Raw genomic sequence first — 23361 nt, forward strand, 5'->3', positions numbered from 1 at the left:
CCTGGTGAGCACTCTAGTTCCTTATGGCCGAAAACGACACTCAGGACAAAGCTCAGCGGTTTAGGATTTGGACTCACAACCATCCACCATCAGTACCGATAATAAAAAGACTCGGTTGTTTTAAACTGCATTGTTCGTTTGAAAAACAAAGGCTTTGGGGCCTGCTTGTTTCCTCCCCACAAGGGCCCTCTATCTCGGAACGAAGCCCCCTCCGCTCCCACGAGCCGGCGGCACCAGGCGATACTCACAGAACTGCAGGCTGAGGCTCACAAAGGCCAGCAGCCCCGCCAGGGCCAGCCCCAGCAAGAAGCGACTGCGGAAAAGCATTATGGTCTGTTCTATTTTCTCCTCATGGCTTCACCTCCAATCGGGAACACGTCCTGTGAACAAAACAGAGGCAATAAACATGTGCTCCGAGGTGGAAAACCAAGTTTGTCAACTGAAAATAATCCAATTAGCCCAGTCCTCCAGCAGGGAAGCGTGAATCCTAGTCGCAGAACAAGAGCGGGTTATGTCTTTGCCCCCAAATGAGCCCAGCCGAGAATGCGCCCTTCAAATTAATAAGAGGAAACCAGTTTGTGAATGCTTCGTTTATCCGACATCAACACAGAATGAGACACTTCCCAGCAGGACCTTTCCAAAGAAAAATGTAAGGAGCTTTTATCGAGCACTTACCGTGTGCCAGACACTGAAGTCTTGACGGACCAGCTCGTGCTCAGCCCATTCGGACAAACAACTTCTAAATCTTCAACCTTTTTTGGTGAATAGTTTGCTGATATGATTCTGGTCTTTTAAAAACTGTAATCACTAACCTGAACGCCAATCACTGCCACACGTCCCACGGTCACACCTTTAGGGATGGCTGGAGTATGCCAGGGGATTTGTCACTACACTCAGTGCCCCCATCTGCTAACTGAAGACCTTCTCCCATCTGGACGTGTGACCCTATTTCTGCTGTGTCCACCGGCCTTCTGCAGCCCCACTCTACCCATTCTCATTTCCCCTCATCACGTTAGAGCTGCGCAAAACGACTTTCAAAAATGCTGAATGAGGCCCTTCTGTGAGAAAAGTGAATGGCTGCTGGAGGGTGTAACCCATCAGTCAAGTTTCTCTCCTTGTTCTCTCTGGCATTTGAAACAAAACTTGAAAATCACACTCTCTTCAGAAAAGGTCCAACCTGTTATAGTAAGAGGACAACAATAATTTCAAACCTGATTTTAGTGGCAGCACCTTTTCCTCCTTCAAATACAATCTCCTTCAGAGCCCCAATAGACACAATCAGACAAAAGCTCATTTGCTCACATGGTGAGGGCTGGGGTTGCACAACTTTGTGAACACACGTACCAAAAGCTATTGAGGGGCACCTAGGTGGCTCAGTCGGCGCTTGACTCCTGATTTTGCCTCAGGTCATGATCTCAGGGTCATGAGATCGAGTTCTTCTTTAGGCTCCAAGCTCAGCATGGTGTCCACTTGGGAGTCTCTCTCCCTTTCCCTCTGCCCCTTCTCCCCTCATGTGTGTGTGTGCGCATGCGTCCATGCGTGCACACATGCTCTCTCTCTCTCAAATAAATAAATAAATCTTTAAAAGCTATTGAATTGTGCACTTTGGGTGAATTGGATGGTTTGTGAATTCTATCTTATATCATCTTTTTTTTTTTAAAAAGCATATCTGTAGGGAATGAAGCAGGATCCAGAGCCCTGGAGTCCCTTGTTTCCCAGCCCCTAACCCCAGGAAGGACCCTGCAAGGGAGTTTGAGAACCACTCCTTTAAAGGGATTTGTCAGACTGTCTATAAAAAGAGAACATTTGCTAAAAGACTAACAAAAATATACCTGTACCTCACAATGGAGCCTGTACTTTGGCAACCAACATCTCTGTTGACAAACAGATCCCAATTTTACACCTTCAAATAATCACTGCTTCTGTCCCTTTAGTCACCACCCCTAAGCAAGGACCAGTGCCTAGTGTCCCAAGATGGCCTGGAACTCCTCCTGCGGACACCCCCTCCTTGACCTGGAGGGCACTCACTAGCCTCGCAAGCTCTCTAGCATCCTGGCTAAGACAGCATACTACCCTGGCTGATCCTACCCAGGACTTAATGTATTTGGGACCCCAAATAAATGTTTCCAAAATTCAAATTCCTCATAAACTCCAGTTGAGAGTGTTTAAAAAGACACACACAGATCTGTTAAAAAGAGACACACAGTGTCTCTTAAAAAGACACAAGCAGCTCAGCAGAATCCGTGCTTGGTGAGAAACACTGGCTTCCACATTGAACCCCCAAGGAGGCTGAGGTCACAGTATGAGACAGAGCGCGGGTCTCCCTGACTGTGGCACTGCAGGTCCTCCCTTCTGTGCTAACAACAAAGGTGAACCCTTGATGTTGACAAACCCAATCCCAGATACAAAGTGTTAGCCTGGGTGGCTCTGGGCCACCTTGACCTTGGGGGTGTCCTTGGTAATGCTCATCTGAGCAGGTTCAACAGTAAACCTCCCCATAGGGACCAAACAACCTAAGTAAAGTCCGGGTCACAGTTTCTTTCTTTCCTTTTCCCTTTCCCTTCCCCTTCCCTTTCCTTTCTTTCTTTCTTTCAAGATTTTATTCATTTATTTGAGAGAGAGAGAGAGAAAGAAAACAGGAGCGGGGAGGAGAAGGAGAAGCAGACTCCCCGCTGAGCAAGGAGCCCAATGTGGGGCTGGATCCCAGGACCCTGGGATCACAACCTGAGCTGAAGGCAGACGCTTAACCAATTGAGGCCACCCAGGACAGTTTCTGTCCTCCACCCTAGACAACCTCTACTGCCTGGCCCAGCTCCCAGGGGATGTTCGTGGAAGGCAACAACATTCACCTGTGAACGCTGGCCACAGTGTTTTCAAAACATACCCCACTTGGGCAGAATAACAATGCTCGGCTACCCTTGCACCTCCCCTTAGAAGCCTTCTACCTTTGCTCTGCTTCTCCAGGGACCAGGAACTTCTAACTGCTCAAAATCGGCGTTCCCTGGGTTTCCATTCACAGAGCACAATGTGAACCAGCCACCATGTGGGGCCCTTGACACAACCTCTTTCACACTCTGCAGGGCAGACACATGCGTTTCTAATATGCAGGCAGAAAACCCAAACTCAAGAGTACAGGTTATTAAGTCTCAGTGACAAGATACAAAACAAGATCTCTGTGCCTTTACAGTTCGTTTTACATGTTGTGGTGTCTCCCCAACAGGTGTGCACGCTGACTCTAGCTGCAAGCTGTGGGTCAACACAGAACCAGTTAGCTCTTGGCACGTGCCAGCTTCTTAGGTACTTGAAGACGGCTGACAGCTCCTCGCTAAATAGCCTGAGGGTTTCAGAACCCTCTCTTTGTCTTGGTCATTCCTGATTGAATTTATTCTGCTTTATCAATGACCTTCTTATAAGGTGACCCTTTTTTTTTTTTTTTTAAAGATTTTATTTATTTATTTGACAGAGAGAGACACAGCGAGAGAGGGAACACAAGCAGGGGGAGTGGGAGAGGGAGAAGCAGGCTCCCCGCAGAGCAGGGAGCCCGATGCGGGACTCGATCCCAGGACCCTGGGATCATGACCTGAGCCGAAGGCAGTCGCTTAACCGACTGAGCCACCCAGGCGCCCTAAGGTGACCCTTTTAATTTGGGGAGGGTGAGTGGGGTATGCGGGTGGAGACTGGATCACAGAATGGGGAGGAGGTTCTAGAGGATATGCCTCCTTTGGGGTATCTCTGAACTCCCGACCATAAATATGCTGGGGTTTCTCTTGATGCCTTCCTCACTCTTCTGTCACCATGCCACTTTCTGAGGCCGCCATATTTTCCTTTACATGAGCATCTTCCAGCGTTCCTTCCAGCGTTTCGGGTCTTTGAGAACTCTCCCGGTAGGAGGGCTCTGCAGCCCTTGCTGCTTGAAGAGGCTCTTTCTTGTGGACCACATCAGCAGCGCGGTGGGGAAAGACAGGAGCAGCCCTATGGAGCCAGACAGGCCTGGGCCAGAACACTGAGCTCAGTGACCCAGGCCAAGTTCCTTAACCTCTCTGAGACTCAGTTTCCTCATCTGTGAATTGGGGCTAATCACCTCAGGACGTTGCAAGGATTAACGTCTACGTACAATCCCCAGCATATGACAGACATTCAAAAGACAATGGTTGTTACTAGTATTATTCCCTCCTCATCTTCTCTCAGTTCACTTTGCTATTTCTTCCCTCCTCCTGGGAGACAGGAAGTTTCTTCACCTGTTTGTTGGTTTCTCCAGGTATGTGAGTACTGAAGGTTCACACATTATTGCTCACCTCTCCCTCTGTAGCTCCAGCTCAAATGCTGTCTTCAGTCTCTCTCCCTCTGGGCGTGGGAAACAGTCTTGCTGGCCCTGGGAAATCACCCACCTCTGACTTCTAAGCCCAGTGGTTTCTTTTGCTCCAGTACCTCAGAGACCAGACCTGCCACTTGATTGCTCTGCGTTTGGGTGTGGGAGGTGAGGGTCTTTCTTCCCATGCTGGACCAGGTCTGGCTCTTCAACTACTCCTTGCCTACAGCCTCTTGGGGGATTTTCCACCACACTTACTGGCAGGTGAGGCCACCAGAACGATGACTAAGTACTCTGCGTATGGTTTTACCTGACACTGCCTTTTTACACAAGGATGAACCACAAGACTGTTCAGAGTTGTCTTCTGGTGGCATTAGGTGGAAATAACCACTACTTACTGAGTTAGACCTTAGGCTTACAGCATGGTGGATTTGTAGACTTTCTGTACCCATGGCCTGTGTAGTTTCCTCCCACATGGACTCTAAGATTGGACAAGGTATTGACTTTGGCCAATGGGGACAATATTAACTGAGCTATAAGCAGAGGCTTGAAAGGTACTTAATGCATTGGGGCCTGTCCTCCTTTGCTGCTTTCAGAACACTGAGACCACCATGGGAAGACACCCGGGCAAGCTGGTGGAGGATGAGAGACCACATGGAGCCAAAGCAAGCAGCCCCAGCTGAGGCTCTCTTCAACCAGTCTGCCCAACACCACACATGGGAGCAAGGCCATCCCAGACCATTCCAGCCCAGCCACGCCACCAGCGGATGGGGACCAGGAAAGTCAGCCCAGACTTAAAAGAACTGCGCAGCCAATCCACAGATCACAAGCAAGTATAATGGTTGCTGTTTTAAGCCACTAAGTTTAGGGAGCTTGATACAAAATGAAAGCTAACTGATAACAACAAAGAGGAAATGGCTTGCATCTTTACTAGGAATTCCTAAGCCAGGGTCTAGAGCTCTGTACCATCATCTGCAGAAAGCACATGCAAAGCTCTACTTTTCTACATTCCTTAATAAGCTGAGTGCTTTTTCGGAAAGGAGCTATATTTAGTTCCAGATTTAAAATACTGGGGATGTGCTGGGTTAACCAGATGGCGGGGATTGCGTGCCTGCCTGACTGCTTCTAGTTTTTAGGCTACTGACATCTCTACATGTCTGCAGCTTTTCATTTGACACAGGCTTCAGTCTGGGAACACCCACCCTTTCCCCCTTAATACTCTCAGGATTTCTGCACCCTCGCCCTTCTGACCCTCCTTTGGCACCACCAAACACCAAATACCAGGTATGTGGTCATAGTCTCGTTATTTCCACTTATGCTGGTGTGATCACAGCCCCAGGGGTGAGCACACAGCCTGGAGGGGGTGGCGACCTCGACCCCCAGGGAAAACACACACCTTCTTCTGGAAGCCTATTTTCCTAGAAAACTTGGAAAGGAAGGTCATGCTTTGTTCTTAACTTCTTTTTAATGGCTAAATAAACATGGTAGCTAAAATTCACATGGATTTGAATACATTTGTGTTTGCCAGCTGGAGCTAGGACCCCAATGTGTGTGTGTAAGCACCCAAGTGCCGGTCCCATGGTGGGACCTGGGGTGCACGGGTCAGAGAAAAGACGCCTTTGGCAGAGACGCTTCCTCAGCACGAGAGACGGAGAGGAGCCCTGACATGGTGGCAAACAGGTGGCTCCAGAGATCGGCAGATCTGGGCCAATTCCCCGCTCTGCTGTTTAGTTTCTGTGTGCCCCTCTGACAACTAACTAACTTCATTTCTCTGAGTCCTGGGTCTCGATCTTTAAATGAGACTGGGAATAAGAGAATGAGAGAGCAGGATGGCAGGGAGGTGCACAGCAGTGGCAGCAGGCATATGCTGTGTTTGCCCAGCTCTGGAGGAATCATACAGATCCCTGCACCATCATCTAGACACAAAGACTTGCCCTTTCCCCTGAGCTCCTGCTTCTTCCCCATGCTGTGGTTCCTCTTCCAAATCCTGGCCACTGGCCACGTCTCTACTCGCCAGCCCCAGCTGTCGGGGCAGGCAGCCACGTTTGCAGCCTCATTCCTGACTCCCCCAGCATGACGAGTCTTCCCTTGGCTGACTCATCTGCGGTGTGCCCCGGCACCACCACAGGTTTTCCAGCCTGGAACATCTGTGTCAGCTTCTTTTGGGATCCTAAGAAGACGAGGATTACCAGCCAATGGGCTCTGTCTCTGTGGCCCGAGCTCTGGCCCATTCTCCACAGAGCCCATTCTCGTTTCCATCCGTAGGGAGGAGGCTCGTGCAGCCACTTAAGAAGTCATGCAATCCGTGGGTTCCCTCCAGGCATCTTCCTGCATATTCCTTCCATGGGGGCTCTATGCATACGCTCCTGGGGTCTCCGCCGGACACGCCATCACATTTGTTCAAGTCATGCCAAGTGACAGCCAGGCCTCTGGGTCCACAGTTGAAACCCCAGAGCCTGCTCACTCACAGCCCAGAAAATAAAGTGCATGGGAAGAGTCACTGCTACAGCAGCAGGGTGAGATGCTGGGATTATGACCTACTTCAGCACAGTCCTCACATCTCCTTGTCCTCTGACCTCTCTCAAGTCCCACCACCTTCCAAGGAAAAGACACTCTAGACTCAATATGGCATCATGACCCAATCCAACTCCTATAAATACTTCTGTAGAAACAACTGTTTTATGTTCCAGGCTGAACATGTAACAGTGACTAGTAGTCATCAGATGTCTACTGGGCACTGCCTTAGTGCCTGTGCTAAACCCACACAGTAAAAATACCTTAAATCCAGAAATAGAATTATTACTCTGAATTCCTGATGAAACAGCAAAAAACAAAACAAACAGAAAACCCAGACAGCTTTAATCTTACAGCAGATTTGAATGGTGAAAGGAAATATTTTAGAATATAATTTTGAAAAAAGGACTAGTTGATAGGTACTTCCCTTTATATATGGTAAGTACTGTTTCTGAATTAAGAGGAAAAAGGAACATGTCAAAGGCATTTTTACAAACTACCATTCTACCCCCAGAAATTTCCAAAGCCCAAGCCCTGGTCTGATTTTTACCTCGTAAGAGTGGGAAATGCCACGTCTAATGACTCTGGTCTCAGGGTCCCCTTCAAAGTATACAGAATTTAGGGTTTTAAACATGACCACAACTGCTTGAAAGAAAAATGTGTATTTAATTATCTCTTATTTGTGTAGTTACAATACCATTACCAGGAATAGAAAGATGTTATTAAAGAAAATGCTTTAGATGTATTCTATACTTTGATTTTTTGGGTCTTAATCACTTTGGCCTAAGTAAATACGATATTATAATTAAAAAAAAAAAACCAAGGCTAAAATTGTGAAGATATTCCATCTAAATATGAACCAAGCAAAGGTAAAAGCTACATCTTAATAGTCCTCTCTATCCAATGTCACCTCAACGTAGAGTTTAATTGCAAAACCAAAGATGCCTGGCTAAAAATAAACCCACCTTAAAGTCTGAGGAATGATGGGCAGAATTCAGAACCTCCTAGAAACCCCCAGGCCGCAGGGCAGACACCAAGGAAGCTGTGGGTTCCTAGCAGTTATTCACATTCCAGTTACTCAAATTCCAGCTAGTGTGCATGCTCAGTTCCAAAGGTTGAAACCAAGTCGCTCATCTGGTCAATCAGTCGATTCAAAACCACCTTATTTCTCAAGATCCAGTATGTGTCGGCTATCATCCACAGTGCTGTGGACACAGAACACGGGATTCGGGATACAGTTCCGCCGTCTTGAAGCTCACAGCTGAAATGTACAAAAGTGTATATGGCAGAATGATACAAGATCTTGGAATTGCTTTAAAATATTGGGGGGGGCAGGTTGAAGAGGAATTAATAAATCAGGAGTGGCAAAATGCTGACAACTCCTGGCAAAACTAACAACTGGTTGATGGATTCTTCAGGATGTATTATATGATCCTCTCTGCTTTTGTGTATGTTTGAAATTAAAAGTTAAAAAAAAGAGAAAGGAAGCTCACAGTCTGGTCAGTGGAACAATGAGTAAAAAGACCATTACACCATATGGAACCAGTGCCGTGAGGCACAAGCGGGAGTAGGAGGAGACGACCCACCTAGGCCCAGAGAGGGAGGATAGCTTTCCTGCAAGAGGCTCAGCTAGAGCTCAGTCTTGAAGAGCAGACTGGAGCTGGTGCATTTATAATTGCATTTTAAGAAAACAGAAGGAACCAAAGAGACAGCGCCAAGTGAGACTGTATTGACTGTTGGGGGGCAAAGGGGTGGGGGGTGTGGCACTGTTTGTGAGTGTCAGGAGCCACAGAAGGGAGGTGGGTTAGTCCAGGCACCCCACACCAGCTGCACATGCAGTGAGGCTGCTGTGCCCGGGGAAAGCTGGCCCCAGGGCCAGGTGAGCTGCAATGGTCTCACTCCCCTTGCCCAGGCCAGCCTGCCTGATGACCTCAGGAGTCCTATCACCAAGGGCACCAGACAGTACATGCACTGATGCCCACTCCCTCCCTAGAGCCCCCTCTTGGCACAAAGCCCCTGACTTCCAGGTCAGAGCAGGGGGAGTGTGATTCCAGGATCCATGCCACCAATTAGTGCCTGCTTAAAGGACAGGCCGACTTCCTGGACTGACCCTCATTTTCTGGGGCCAGGGTCCGGTGTCTTCCCAGCCCCAGCCTCCTTTGGGAATACAGGACAGGAGCAGGCCAGAGGTTTCCGTGTTCCTCTCAGAGGGGCGACAGCTTAAAGGATGCCTATAGGGTGCGTGGTGGTTCTCCCCTTGAGCGTTCTGTACTTTGCCCCACGGCTGACCCTCCCAGGGCTCCTCTCTCACCAGGGTACTCTCCTCCTAAAGAATAGCCGGTCTTCTCCCCTGGAGTAGTGAAAGGTGACGTAACCCATGGCTACGTCACGCACAGATGTGACAGAAGTGACAGGAGCCATCTCCTGGCTCTGAGGTAATGGGGCGGTGGGCCATTCAACGCTGCAGATCGACCCCCAAACTGGCCCTGGATAAAGGGGAGCATCAGGCCCCAGGCCCTTTAGCCCTCCTTGCACGGTTCGCTACGATCTGGCCACACCCCACAAATCCCACCTCATGTCCCAGCCCTTCCCACAACACGGAGTTAAGCGTGTGGGCTCAGGGATCAGCTGGCTAGGGCTGGAGCCTTTCTTAAACCCTTACGGAGCCACAGTTTCCCCACCTATGAAATGGGAACAACCACAGGCTCCACCTCACACGCGGTGTTACGGATAGTGAAGTTAACAGATGTAAGGGACCCAGCACAGTACCTGGCTCCTAATTAAGTGCCAAGTAAGTTAGCAGTGACTTCTCCTACGGTTTTAATACCTACGACCCACGTATGAGGTACTCACCCTGACTCCCCTTCATCTCTGCCCCCACTCTAGAAATAGAAGGTCTGCGGGACCCTGCCAGAGAAGGTCAGAGTTGGGAGAGGGTTTAAACATCACCTGATTCAAGTCCTTTGGTTGACCAGAAGAGAGGCCAGGACAGGTCAGAACTGGCAAAGGCTCCAGGCTGCTCGGGGAGACTGGCTCTAGTAACTCGAATCCTTGCTCCACAATCTGAGCGGCACCTGGCACGCTCTCCTTGTTACGTGCTGCCTCCCCCTGTAGAGGACATACTATGTGTGGCAGATGCTTCTGTCTCCCAGTGTCTGTCTGCTCTTTTTCCTTCCTAAGGGAATCCTCTAGGTTTTAGCTGGATACACGGCCACCCAGCTAGAGACGATATTTTCCTGAGTCCCTTGCAACTAGTTGTTGCCATATGATCAAGTTTGGGCCAATGAGTTGCGATTGGAAGTATTATATGCCATTCTGGGTCAAAAGGAGGCTGTCTGCCCTACCTCATTCTGAACTTCCTTCTTCACCATTTCCCAGGCTCTGAAACACCGGCGTGGTGGGAAGCCAGCTTTCTTGATGCCCATGGAGACAACATCCTAGTGGATAACAGAGGAGAACCCGGGATGACCTCATGGGCCAGACTACCCATTTCCTTGACCGTCTACCAGCCCAAACTGTTTTGGGAGAGAAGAAACAATCTCACAACCTTTTAAAATCATTGTTATTTCACTTTTGTCAAAGCAGTCAAACCAATATCCTAACTAGAACCTGCCACTAGCACTAAATGACACCGGTCCTCTTCATGGGGGCTCCCTCCGTAGGCAGTGATGAATAAACACACAGTCATGACAAATTGCATCTAGCAGAAAAATCTCATCACACATTTTAAAATGTCACTCTTAGATATGATATACATGAGTCATGGTTGTAATAACCTTTGTTCTTTTTGAGTTTTTTTTATTTTATCTTAAATTATTTATTCCTCTACAAAGATGGCTTGGATGCAGGTAGCAGGAAAGCCTCACTAACGCAAAGGGACTCATCCATATTCTCCACATTATGAGTCATAGTGTGAGGAACGGCGGCTCCAAGGCTAGTTAATTCAGCACCCCAAAAGCATCATCGGGAAGCCAGGATCTTTCCATCCCTGGTCTCTCTGCCATCCTGTCTTTGTCCTCTCCCTAGGACGACTTCCCCCCAGGGTTTAAAGATGGTGGCCACACTGGCTGGCATCACTGTCACACTGGGCAATCTGTAGAGGGAGAAGGGACAATCCTGCACATTTCTCCTGGAAGCAAGGAAGGCTTTCCCAGAAACCGTCCAGCGGGCTTCCCCTAATGTCCAACTGCCAGAACAGTGTCATGAGCCCACGCGCAAACTCATCACTGGCACGGGGAATGGACCACAGCAATTGAGTGAAACCAGCTGGGATTCACCTCCTTCCTGGCAGAGGCCCATGGAGGAAGGGAGAGGGTGGAGGCCTGCACAGAATCAGAGTTCTGTTAGGAACAAGGGAGCAAGGGGATGTCTGCAATAACCCACAACTGGAGAAGATTGGACAACACACACAATTATCCTAAAAAATAATGACAGGACCAGCACTTGTCAGATCTAGCAATCAAAGCACATACAGTCCTAATTATATGTTTAAGGGACATCAGTGCTGGTTTGCTCAGGTATAGTTCCGCGGTGACAAACGGGAGGGCAGCATCCCTCACATAGCATGTCCTACCAACAAGACCGTTTATTCTATATTTTACATGTGTTTAAATATGCAACATGAATTATTTACCTACCATTTCTTTCCAGAAAGGATGTGAGGCAGATAATCTACAGATTTAGTATTTTTAATCCCTGAAATATTAGAAGGTTTTTTTCCCCCCATTTCTGAACTATACCTTCCTGCCCCTCTCTCCTTTGAGGTTTTTCCCCCCAGCTCTACAAAGGATAAACCTGGCAAGGTGTCTGATCACTTCTCAGGACCGGAACGGATTGAAATAACTAATTCGTCAAGCCAGGATTTCCAATCTTACCTACTCCTCAGAGATCTCTTTCGGATCCTATAGGAGAAGCCTGCGTTCCGTCCAACGTCACCGCTTTGCTCCTTAAAGTTGCACCAGCAGCAACATCTGAAATTGGCATATTCTGACTTTAGAATGTCAAGGGCAACTGTAAGTACCTCAACAAAAAATGGGAGAACATGCAGTTGGCATGATTTACTCACCACAAAGCCACTTAAAAAATAGAGCTGATTCTTTTTTATTTTGCAAGCAAACTGTGTCAACTAAAAGTTTGTTTGATGTCAAGGAAAGCACAAAACATTCAATAGGCAGGGTTGTAAAACGAGAAATACAAATGTACAACGAAGGTTTGCGGGGTAAAAGCCAAATTTTACGGGGAAAAAAATAAAAAGAGCTTCGGAGGGCCTGAGAATCCCAGCAGTGCATTGTGAATCAGGCCCGTCTGGAAGTGCAGCTTGCCACAGCCCCTTTCTGAAAGCTGTGTTTTTCAGCTTAACAAAACTACACAGAAATGGGATTTTGTTCTAGATGGACGCATGATGGGGGGCACTGATGCATGCTACAGATCAAGGTGTTTTGACCAATGAGGGCTTTTTCAGGCTGGAAGCACACTTACCTACAGAGCTTTGACTAAACCTGGTGCTCAATGCCAGCTCATTCCATGACTCGATCATGATGAGGCACGGAGTACCAGGTCCCCTGTGGACCATCACTGCCTGTGCCCAGGGCAGGAACTCCATGCCCTTAAAATATGTTTTAGAAAACTTCTGGATGGTTCAGTGGGAAGCTGGCAGCCTCAGTGTCAGTACAGAATGAGTCCTCCTGCTCAAGGAGGTGGTCAAGTGCGGGTAGTCACCTGCTGGCGATGCTGCGGGGGACTGACACGTGGGTGACCTCTAGGAGCCCTCCATGTACCTGAGATCCAAGGATTCTCTGGTTCAGATCCCAAAATAAGCTCTCAAAACTTTTTTTCTTTGGGGGGGGGGCGCCTTTGCACTTACAAACTCTACAAAAACAGAGCTAAGGGCATTGTCACACAGAATCACCGACATTTAGCTTGGGAAGGAATCTGAATTGCTATCTAGTCCAGACTTCCTTCCAGTAAAGTAGGGACTAGCACTGTTATAAGCTCTAAAACTTTGATTTGGCTTAGATTAAAGCTGTAATTAAACATAAGCCTCAAAGTCAATGGTACTCATCATACACAATGGTGAAAAGCTGAGAGCTTTTCCTCTTAGATCAGGAACAAGACAAGGATGCCCACTCTCACTTTTACTCAACACAGTACTAGAAACCCTACCCAGAGCAATTAAGTAAGATAATGAAATAAAAGACATCCAAATCTGAATGCAAGAAGTAACACTGTCTCTATTTGCCTCTATTTGCAGGGATGGATATATATATGTATGATAAATATATATAAACAACCTAACCACCAAAAAGCTGTCAGAGCTAATAAATGAATTCAGTAAAGCTGCAGGATACAAAATCAGTGTACGAAAATCAGTTGCACTTCTATACACTAACAACAAATTCTCAGAAAGAGAAATTAAGAAATAATCCCACTTACAATCACATCAAAAAGAATAAAATATCCAAAATATATAAAGAACTCATACAACTTGATAGCAAAAAAACCCCAAAAAACCACAATCCCCCCCCAATTTGATTAAAAAAATGTGGAGAGGAACTACATAAACATTTTTCCAATGAAGATGTACAAATGGCCAACAGGTACATAAAGAGATGCTCAACGTTCCTGATCTACAGAGAGATACAAAATACAATTCAAAACCACCATGAGATATCACTTCACATCTATTAGAATGGCTATTATCAAAACAATGGCTATATTACAAGAGATAGTAAGTGTTGGGGAGAACATGGAGAAAAGGAACCCTTGTGCACTACTGGTGGGAATGCAAACTGGGGCAGTCACTGTGGAAAACTGTACAGAGGTCCCTCAAAAAATTAAAAATAGAACTACCCTATGGTCCCACAATCCCACTCCTGGGTATACATCTGAAGGAAACAAAGTCAGTATTTTGAAGAGATATCTGTACCCCACATTTATAATAGCTAAGGCATGGAAACAACTTAAGTGTCCATTGACAGATAAACACGTAAAGAAAATGTGGAATATATGTATATATATATAAAATGGCATATTATTCAGTTATTAAAAAAAGAAGGAAATCCTATCATTTGCAACAACATGGATGGACCTTGAAGGCATTACGCTAAGTGAAATGTTCCATTACACTAAGTGAAATAAGTTAGACAGGGAAACACAAATAATGTATGGTCTCACTTATATGTGGCATCTAAAAAAGCCAAATTCCTAGAAACAGGGAAGAGTTTGATGGCTGTCAGAGGCAGGGGTGCGGGTTAGGGGAAATGGGTGAAGGTGGTCAAAAGTACGAACTTCTGGTCATAAGATAAGTAAGTCCTGGGGATATAATGGATAGTACAGTGGCTACAGTTAACAATATTCTATTGCATACTTGAAAGTTGCTGAAAGAGTAAATCTTCAGGGGCGCCTGGGTGGCTCAGTCAGTTAGGTGTCTGCCTTCAGCTCAGGTCATGATCCCAGGGTCCTGGGATCAAGCCCCGCATTGGGCTCCCTGTTCAGGGGGAGTCTGCTTCTCCTTCTCCCTCTGCTGCTCCCCCTGCTTGTGCGCTCTCTCTCTCTCTCTGTCAAATAAATAAATAAAATCTTAAAAAAAAAAAAAAGTAAATCTTAGAAGTTTTCATCACAAGAAAAAATATTGTAAGTGTGTGAGGAGATGGATGTTAACCAAACTTGTGATAATTTCACAATACATACACATATACCCATATCAAATCTTTATGTTGTACACCTTAATACAATGTTTTATGTCAATTATATCTCAATAAAGCTGGAAAGGAAAGAAAATAGGATATAACTTGATGTTAAATAAATAGAAATGTACAGTGTTAATAAAATAATCCAAAGGAAAAAAAGCACACTTGAGAGCAGCATATTATAGAAGGCAGAGCTTCCACTAGCCTGGGTCCCCAAATCTCTGTATGGAGCTCATGAACTCCCATCCTTGATACCACTGTCTTGGAACCAAACTGGACTGCTTTTATATGGGAAAAATAATCTATGTTAAGCCACTGAAATTTAGGAATTTGTTACAGCAGCTTAACACAAATCCTCATACTTGTCTATATATATAAGCTTTTGATAAAGATTAAACAAAATAAGGGGCACCTGGGTGGCTCAGTCATTAAGTGTCTGCCTTCGGCTCAGGTCGTGATCCCAGGGTCCTGGGATCGAGCCCCGCATCGGGCTCCCTGCTCCGCGGGAAGCCTGCTTCTCCCTCTCCCACTCCCCCTGCTTGTGTTCCCTCTCTCGCTCTGTCTCTCTCTGTCAAATAAATAAATAAAATCTTAAAAAAAAAAAGAAAAAAGGTTAAACAAAATAATATATATAAAACACCTGAGTCATGGTTAATTTCTTTTCATTTTTGGTCTGCTACCCACCTGAAAATATACCAATACACCAATAAAATCAATTTTTTTGCTTTGGAGCAAGGGGAGTTTTCTAGGAATATTCAAATGCACAGATTGGGGCAAGCCCCATAAACTTATTATCAAGCAACATTTTCAGGAGAGTTTTGGTCATTTACATCTTTAAAACACTCTGTCATCTGGAATATGGTACTTACCTTGAAACCTAACTTGAAGCTGAGGGAGGTAGAGGCCTTGAAACAAAGATGTCACTTGGTAGATGGTAGGCCCTTTCAAGTCTTCCAGAGGGGGCCATGCCTACCTGTAAATCACTAGGTGTTCTAAAAAAAAAAAAAAAAAAAAAGGTCAGTGGTACTTAATTAATGAGAAATGGGGAAGAAGCTGTTCACACAAGTGCTTCTGAGGATGCCAAGCACCGGGGTGGTCATGATCTTTGTTTACACATCAGTTTCACAAACTTAAGCTAAATGAAAAAATACTTATTCTGTATTATCATCATAAAATTGAGTTTCTCAGTATGTCTACTAAAAGAGCAAAGAGCTAGCCTGTAATATTTAGTCATCTTCCAAGGTTTCCTGGTTATTACTTGGGCACTATTCACTGTTAACTGTTGCACTATTAGTTGGGTGTTACAGGACGGCATGATGGTAGGAATGTTTGCTGCAGGCCATGTTCAGCTAGCAGTGTTGTGAGCCCTGTCAGCTACGGAAGATTGCTCTGCCCACCAACTCTGTCATAACTAACCACGACTGCCGAATCGCTGACGTTATTATAATGTGTTTAATCAGGATAGAGATCTATGCTTCCTCTTCTGCAATTAGGAACACACCTGAAAAGTCGTCTTCTGTAAGCAAAAGAAATCATTCTAACAGGTTAATTTAAAAACATAATGCAAAATCTTGTTCTTCCCAGAGGTCTGTCGTCTTCTTTTCAGTGAGGTATAATTTACATATAACACTGTATTAGTTTCAGATGCACGACATGATTCAATATTTGTACATATTGCAAAACGATCACCACAATAAGTCTAGTTAACATTCCTCACCATAGTTAACATTCATCACCACACAGTTATAATTTTTTTCTTATATGAGAACTTTTAAGATCCACTCTTAGCAACTTGCAAATACACAATACAGTATCACTAACCATAGTCACCATGCTATACATTAAATCTCCATAATTTAATTATTTTAGAACCGGAAATTTGTACCTTTTGACTCCCTTCACCCATTTTGCCCATCCCCACCTGGCAACCATTAATCTGTTCTCTGTGTCTCTGACCTCATTTATTTTTTTTTTCAGATTCCACATATTAAATGAGATCGTAGGACTGTCTTCTATAATATCCCTGGCAGGTGGTCATCAAAACTTTGGGCTTTTAGCAGTTTCCTACATTACTCCTGGGATCCTGATCAAACCCTGCCCATGGCCTACAAGGCCCCAGTGTCAGTCCAGGCTCATCTCAGCCCCACACTATAGCCCTCCAGTCATTCTAGCAATCTCTTAGCCCCACAAAAGAGCCTTGCTCTTTGGGGACTTGGTGTCTGTGATCATGTATGTCCTCTGATGACCCAATTAGGAGGTGAGTCAGCTGGGCAGATGCTTGGAGTACCAGTGTGCAAGAGGCATCATCTCCCCTCCCTGCAAGAAAGAGCCAGAGATGAAGAAAACTATGACTGTCTGGAGCCATTTGAGGCAGGGGAAGAAGGTGGGACCCCCAAGGGGCATGCTGGAGCCAGGACGCAGGCCATAAGACTGTCTCCTCTGGAGAACTCTGGTGAGCAGAGCCAGGCAGGTAGGTTTTTTTTTTTTTTTTAAAGATTTTATTTATTTGACAGAGAGAGACACAGCGAGAGAGGGAACACAAGCAGGGAGAGTAGGAGGGGGAGAAGCAGGCTTCCCGCAGAGCAGGGAGCCAGAAGCGGGGCTCGATTCCAGGACCCTGGGATCATGACCTGAGTCGAAGGCAGACGCTTAACAACTGAGCTACCCAGGCGCCCCGGCAGGTAGGTTTAAAGCCAAGGATGAGGGCCACCTGGGTGACTCCGTTGGTTAAGTGTCTGACTCTTGGTCTCAGCTCAGGTCATGATCTCAGGGTTGTGAGATCGAGCCCAGTGTCGGGCTCCCCATTCAGCAGGGAGTCTGCTTGAAGATTCTCTCCCTCTGCCCCTCCCCCCACTCATGTGGGTACTTTCTCTCTCTCTCTCTCAAATAAATAAATAAATCTTAAAAAAAAAAAAAAAAAAAGCCAAGGATGAAAAGCTAGGGAGAGCAGGGCATGAGTGTGGTGGTTCTAGAGCACATCTACAAATTTTCTGTCACATCTCCCATCAAGAGGGGGTTCTAGGTCCCCTGAGCAGGCCTCAGGACTACCTTAATAGAATGGGACAGAAATGATGCTGTGTGACCTCTGACACCAGGTCAGAAGAGTCCATGAGATTCTACCTGGCTTGGTCTCTCTCAGGTCACTTGCTTTGGAGCCCTGAAGCTATCATACTGGAAATACCACATGAGAGGTCACCCAGAGACAGGGACGCCCAACTGTTTGAGGCTTCCCAGCCCAGGCTTCAGACATGTGAGTAAGGGAACGTTCGGGTGATTCCAGACCGGCTGGTGCCTGAATAATTGTGCGAGACCCGAGTGATAAACACAAGCTGGCCCAGTCCACCTCCAGACCATGAGGATAACAGTAAAATGACAGAGGTTTTAAGTCACCAAGTTCTGGGATGATTTGTTCACAGCGGGGTAGTGATGAAGCGAGAGACTCTGTCCGTCTTGCTCCTTACTCTTCTGTCCTCAGTACCAAGAACAGTACTGGCCCAGACCAGGTGATCAATCAAGGTTTGTTGGATGACTGAATGAGTGGACAGATGAATGCATGAATGAACAGGGGTGAGGTTCATCACAGCCACCAGCAAGCCATCCCTTCTGCCCTCCCCCCGTCGGCACCCTGCCATCTCTCCTCTATCCCAGTGATGTGGGAAACAAAGGCAGAAGGAAAATGATTAAAATCCCTTACTCGCTACAGCCCACTCACAAGTCCTTGAAACTGGCAGAGTGACAGTCCTCTGAGGACTCAACTGCCCCCATGTTAATGCTTTGCTAAGGCAACAGGCAATCCTAGCCCAACACCTCCCCCTCCACAGGATCCTGTAAATCTACTTCAACATATAAAAATTCTTTTGGAAACTTCATATCTACCCCCCAAGATACATGTTGGCAATCGCCTGCCAAGCATATGGCCTACGTCCTCAAGGTCCTGGAAACCTTCCTTCCAAAATTTTAGACTTACGCTATCTCTAACCCCCTCCCAACTTGAGAGTATATAATGGGCCACTCCTCCTGACCCCATTGCAGCCCTTTCTGCCCACAGGTCCTGTCCCCGTGCTTTAATAAAATCATGTTTTTGCACCAAAGACATCTCAAGAATTCTTTCTTGGCAGTCAAGGCTTCGAACTCTAGCGTTCTTTCCTACATCACCTCCACCTTTCCCACCTAGCTAACTCATGATTGGCCCTCAGCTCCCAGCTCCAAGATTATTTTCTCAGGGAGCTGCCCTTGAACTCCCCTGTCTAGATCAGATCCTGTCTGACACTCTCAAGTCACCCTGTCTTTCTCCTTCATGACACATCTCAGGACTATCATTACATAATCAATATAGCCACGCTGAAATGCTGGCTGTCCCCTGTGATTGACTATAAGCCACCAGACGGCAGCAGTGGGGTCTGTTCACAAGCATGTCTCTAGTGTGGGACAAAGCCTGGCCCAGAGCTGGCTGTGTGTCAGAACATTTCTGGAGACTGGTAACATACAGCTCAGCTGTTTTTCCTCACAAGGCTTCTGACACCAAATGTGTAGTGTTTTGTCCTCATGTCAACCAATTTTCCAACTCTGTGGACACCAGCTGGGAGTCCTACAATTCAATTCAATTCTGACACTGACTACCCCGAGTTAGTGTCAGACTCCACGGGTGTAAGGGCTAAGTCCCAAAGACTGCCCCCACTTGAGTTGCCAGTTACAAGTACTGGGTCCCCAAATTGCCTACTTTTGTCAGACCTGGCTACAAAGTCAGACGGGGGGTCTCGCACAACCCCTTTTCCCTTTTCAGGTTTGATAATTTGCTCCAACAGCTCACAAAACTGGGAAACACTTTACTTGCTCTTACTGTAGATTTATTATAAAGGATACAACTCAGGAACAGCCAAATGGAAGAAATGCATAGGGCAAGGCATGGGGCAAGGGCACAGGGTTTCCATACTCTCTCTAGGCATGTTGCCTTCCTAGCACCCTGATGTGCTGCCAACCTGAAAGCTCTCTGAACCCCTGCTGCTTAGAGGGTTTTGTTTGTTTTGTTTTGTTTTTGAGGTTTCTAGATGTAGTCACAATTGATTAAATTGTTGGCCATTGGTGACTGATCTCAACCTCTGGCCTCTCTCCCCTCCCTGGAGGTCAGAGGGTGGGGCTGAAAGTCCAACCCTCCAATGGTGCTTTGGCCTTTCAGACAACCAGCTCCCATCCAGAAGCTACCTACCCCCCACCCCTTGCTAGCAGATATTAGCATATAAAAGACATTCTTAGCACTCTGGAGATTCCCAGGGTTTTAGGAGCTGTATGCCAGGAACTGGGGGAAAATTACCAAATATTTATTTTTATGATACCATCCTGTTTTTAGACGGTGCTCGTTTTTACTGTTCTCATCAATATTGAGCTAGAATTGGCCTCTAACTGCTAGCCTACCCTCGACCAGGCTGTCCAAACCCACTCACACCCTGGTCATTCTCACTACACAGACCCCAGGGAACCAAGAAGTTTAGTGTCTTCTTCAGGTTTACCCAGCAGTCAGAGGAACAGCTGGGGTCTGAAGCCAACTCTTCAGACTTGCCAGTTCCACCCGGTGTCCATCACACCACACCGCCTCCTGGATGTTCTCACTGCTGTGAAAAGATCTGGGAGAATCATAATCCCTCCCTTCAAACAACAACCAGCAAACCTGCGCACTTTCCACAATGGAACACAGGAACCCGGCGAAGCTTCTTCATATTTAGCATACACTCTTCAACGTCTCTATAGAACAAAAGCTCAAGCTGATGTTTACTTTAGGCACCTCCCCGCCAAATACCTAAGGGATGAGCCCCTGGGCAAACATCTAATTCCGATTTTAATTTGACTCTTTTACTGGACAGAGCCCTGCAGAAGGTGTTCATTCTGCTTTCCTTTCTTTTCTATTACTTGTCATTCCCCAGGTCTTGGAGATTAAGGATTTAAATAAACGAAGATAAAGAATATTCCAGGTGGGGGTGCCTGGGTGGCTCAGTTGGTTTATGCGTCTGCCTTAGGCTCAGGTTGTGATCCCAGATTCCCCGGATGGAACCCTGCGGCCAGCTCCCCTGCTCAGTGGGGAGTCTGCTTCTCTCTCTGCCCCTCACCCCACCCGTGCTCTCTCACTCTCTCTCAAATAAATAAATAAAATCTTAAAAAAAAAAAAAAGAATATTCCAGATGATCTGCAATAGTGCAGTGAGATAGCACTCCTGAAACTGAGCTTTTGAAGACAGTGCAATGACCCAGAAAAGAAAATGTGAACATTTTAATGTGACTTAATGTGAAAAACTAAAAAAAGATACAGAGCCATGCATTGCACGACTCTAAATTTTTATTTAAATGTGTGTGTGTATATATATATGCTTGGAAAAGCTGGATGGGAAAAAATATAAATTTAAAAATGACATGGCACGTCTCACCCTTTAGATTGGCAAAAAAAAAAAAAAAAAGAAAATTAAAAGATCACCCATCTCTAGTGGATGTTCGTCCCAATGGGGACAAATTCTTTCACACACTCTTGGCAGGAGGGTTAAACTGGAACAGTATTTGTTAAGAATTGGTGGTCTAATTAAAACAGTAAACACACATACCCTTTGCCCCTAGAATTTGTATTCTGGGTATCTATTCTCAAAAAATGCTTGTTCACATGTACAAAGCAGCAATAGGAATAAATATAAATGTCTGAAAACTTAAATGTTCACCCATAGGGCAATGGTTGGAAAATTACAGTTTGTTCATGATTCTGCCTTAAAAAAGGAAGAGGGGGGGACACCTGGTAGAGCATGTGACTTTTGATCTCAGGGTTGTGAGTTTGAGCCCCACATTGGGTATAGAGATTGCTTAAAAATAAAATCTTAAAAAAAAAAAAAGGAAGGAAGGAGAGAAGGAAGGAAGGAGTAGGCTTGGGTGTGGATGTGGACAAACCTCCAGATTCTACAAGTTACAAATGAATGAGAGAGGGTATGCAAGGGGCAGCGTCATAGATACGGAGCGTACTACTGTGTAGGTAACTCGCGTAGGTAAGACATTTGCACATCTCAACATATACAAGGAAATTTGAAGAAAACATGTAAACTTACAGAATAAGGTCTGGAAAGAGACAGCCTCTGTAGAGAGCAAAATGGAGTCTCTCATGTCAAGAGGGAGCCCGGGTCAAGCAATGACACAAGCGGTTAAGAAGACATGGCCGGGACCAACGTCAGCTGACGCCCCAGTACCGATTAGTGGCAGAACCAGAGGAGGTCTGCAGAGACCCAAAACTGATGAAATCCCTTTAAAAAGGGAAGGATTTTGGCAGCAAACTGCCAGACTCTTCAGACCTGACCCCTCTATGTCTGACCACTTAAAAAAGGCAACTGTCGCCGAAGGTTCTGCCCGATGGATTCCCAAACAGAACCGAGATCCTTCCCTGCTGGAACATCAGAAGCAGTCAGCGCCGAGCTGACCTGGACCAGACCCAGGCCTTATCTCAACTGTGCGCCCCAAGACCGACGTCCCGTTTGGTTTGTTAACGTCCTGCACCCTCTGTTATCTTGTTTGTTGTGTGGCTTGTCTTCTGCCCTGCTCCGTATGCTGTGTAAGAAGCCGGGTTTAATCACACGGTGAACTGCCATTGAGTTTGGAATCCTGAACCTGCTTTAGAATTGTGATTTAATTTTGCTTTGTGATTGAATAAAGCTGACATCGTGGAAAGACACAATCATGTGTGTGCCTTCATAGCGTGCTTATGACGACCACCAAATTGATAGTGGTCATCTCTATTGTGGACTTTTCAAAATTTACTCATATATTTTAATGCTTTGTTTTTACAATGCATTATGTACAAATAACAAGATTAGTAATGACAGCAGAAAATGTGATGTTCTTAAGTCAAAAAAGCAAGCTATGACACAGCATATACAGTTTGAGCTCAATTATGTTATAAAGAAGATATATTACAAAACTGGACCGAGGGGTTTGAAACAGGGCTGGGAGTGGGACTTTTTACTGTTATACTCTTTAGAATTTTGAACCTATTGCTATTTTTTTAAATCATTAAAAGACAATTTTTAAAGGAATGCTGAAAAAATAAAATGGACCCTTGATGTTATGAGTGGTTATGACTGGGATTTACAAGTAATCCTACTTTTCTTTGAAACAAATTGCAAGGGTCAAAGACTGGTTTACAACTCTTTAAGTAGGTGGTGAGGTCCTGGAAGACTTCTCTCATTTATAGTTTTCTGTATTTTCCAAACTTTCTTAAACAAACATTCATTACTTTCAAAATTAGAAAAAAAGAAAGTTGCAGAACTTCCTTAAATTATTTTTTAAACAATGCAGTCCATGGTGCGCCTGGGTGGCTCAGTTGGTTAAGTGTCTGCCATTGGCTCAGGTCATGATCCCGGGGTCCTGGGATCTGGGCCCCTATGGTTGGGCTCCCTGCTCAGTGGGGAGCCTGTTTCTCCCTCTCCCTCTGCCCCTCCCCCACTTCGTGCTCTCCATCTCCCATGATATGCTCTCTCTCTCTCATAAATAAATAAAATCTTTAAAATAACAAAAAACAACAACAATGCAGTTAAGCAAGAAGTCACAAGACTTCTTGGGTACATGATAAGTTCTAAAGAGACCAGTGGTTTTGAAAGAGCACCTCCTTTCAAAACTAATGCAACATGAAACCTGATGTATAAGAAAGATAAAATCAGAGTTTACTGGGAGGAGTAGGGTCCCCCACTCAGCAGAAGTCCCATCACAGGCGCCAAAACCAGGACTCTGGGAACACCATTAGGAAATGCACTGTACAGACAGACGGAGGCTGCAGGGGCTTGGGGAGGGGCCAGAGTGCTAGCTGGTCGGGGGGGGGGGGGGGGGGGGGGGG

General features: G+C 45.9%; 1 protein-coding gene across 9 annotated transcripts in view; it reads right to left on the minus strand.

Moving 5' to 3' along the window:
* Window positions 1–23361, minus strand: part of PXYLP1 (2-phosphoxylose phosphatase 1) — a 69851-nt gene that overhangs the window by 34539 nt on the left and 11951 nt on the right. For 2 of the 9 annotated variants that reach the window (XM_032408579.1, XM_032408585.1), the window contains exons 2-6: window positions 15381–15503; window positions 11698–11793; window positions 10168–10260; window positions 7789–8084; window positions 249–380 (exon numbers count right to left, since the gene is read on the minus strand). In XM_032408579.1, coding sequence (XP_032264470.1) covers window positions 249–327 — 79 coding nt within the window. In that variant the 5' untranslated portion in view covers window positions 328–380; window positions 7789–8084; window positions 10168–10260; window positions 11698–11793; window positions 15381–15503. Of the gene's footprint in view, window positions 1–248; window positions 381–7788; window positions 8085–9772; window positions 9932–10167; window positions 10261–11697; window positions 11794–12301; window positions 13182–14189; window positions 14235–15380; window positions 15504–23361 lie in introns of those variants that run through there. The other 7 variants (XM_032408581.1, XM_032408583.1, XM_032408586.1 and 4 more) reach the window with 7 other exon arrangements.

This window comes from Phoca vitulina, unplaced genomic scaffold (genome assembly GCF_004348235.1).
Source record: "Phoca vitulina isolate PV1807 unplaced genomic scaffold, GSC_HSeal_1.0 scaffold10, whole genome shotgun sequence".
NCBI lineage: Eukaryota > Metazoa > Chordata > Mammalia > Carnivora > Phocidae > Phoca > Phoca vitulina.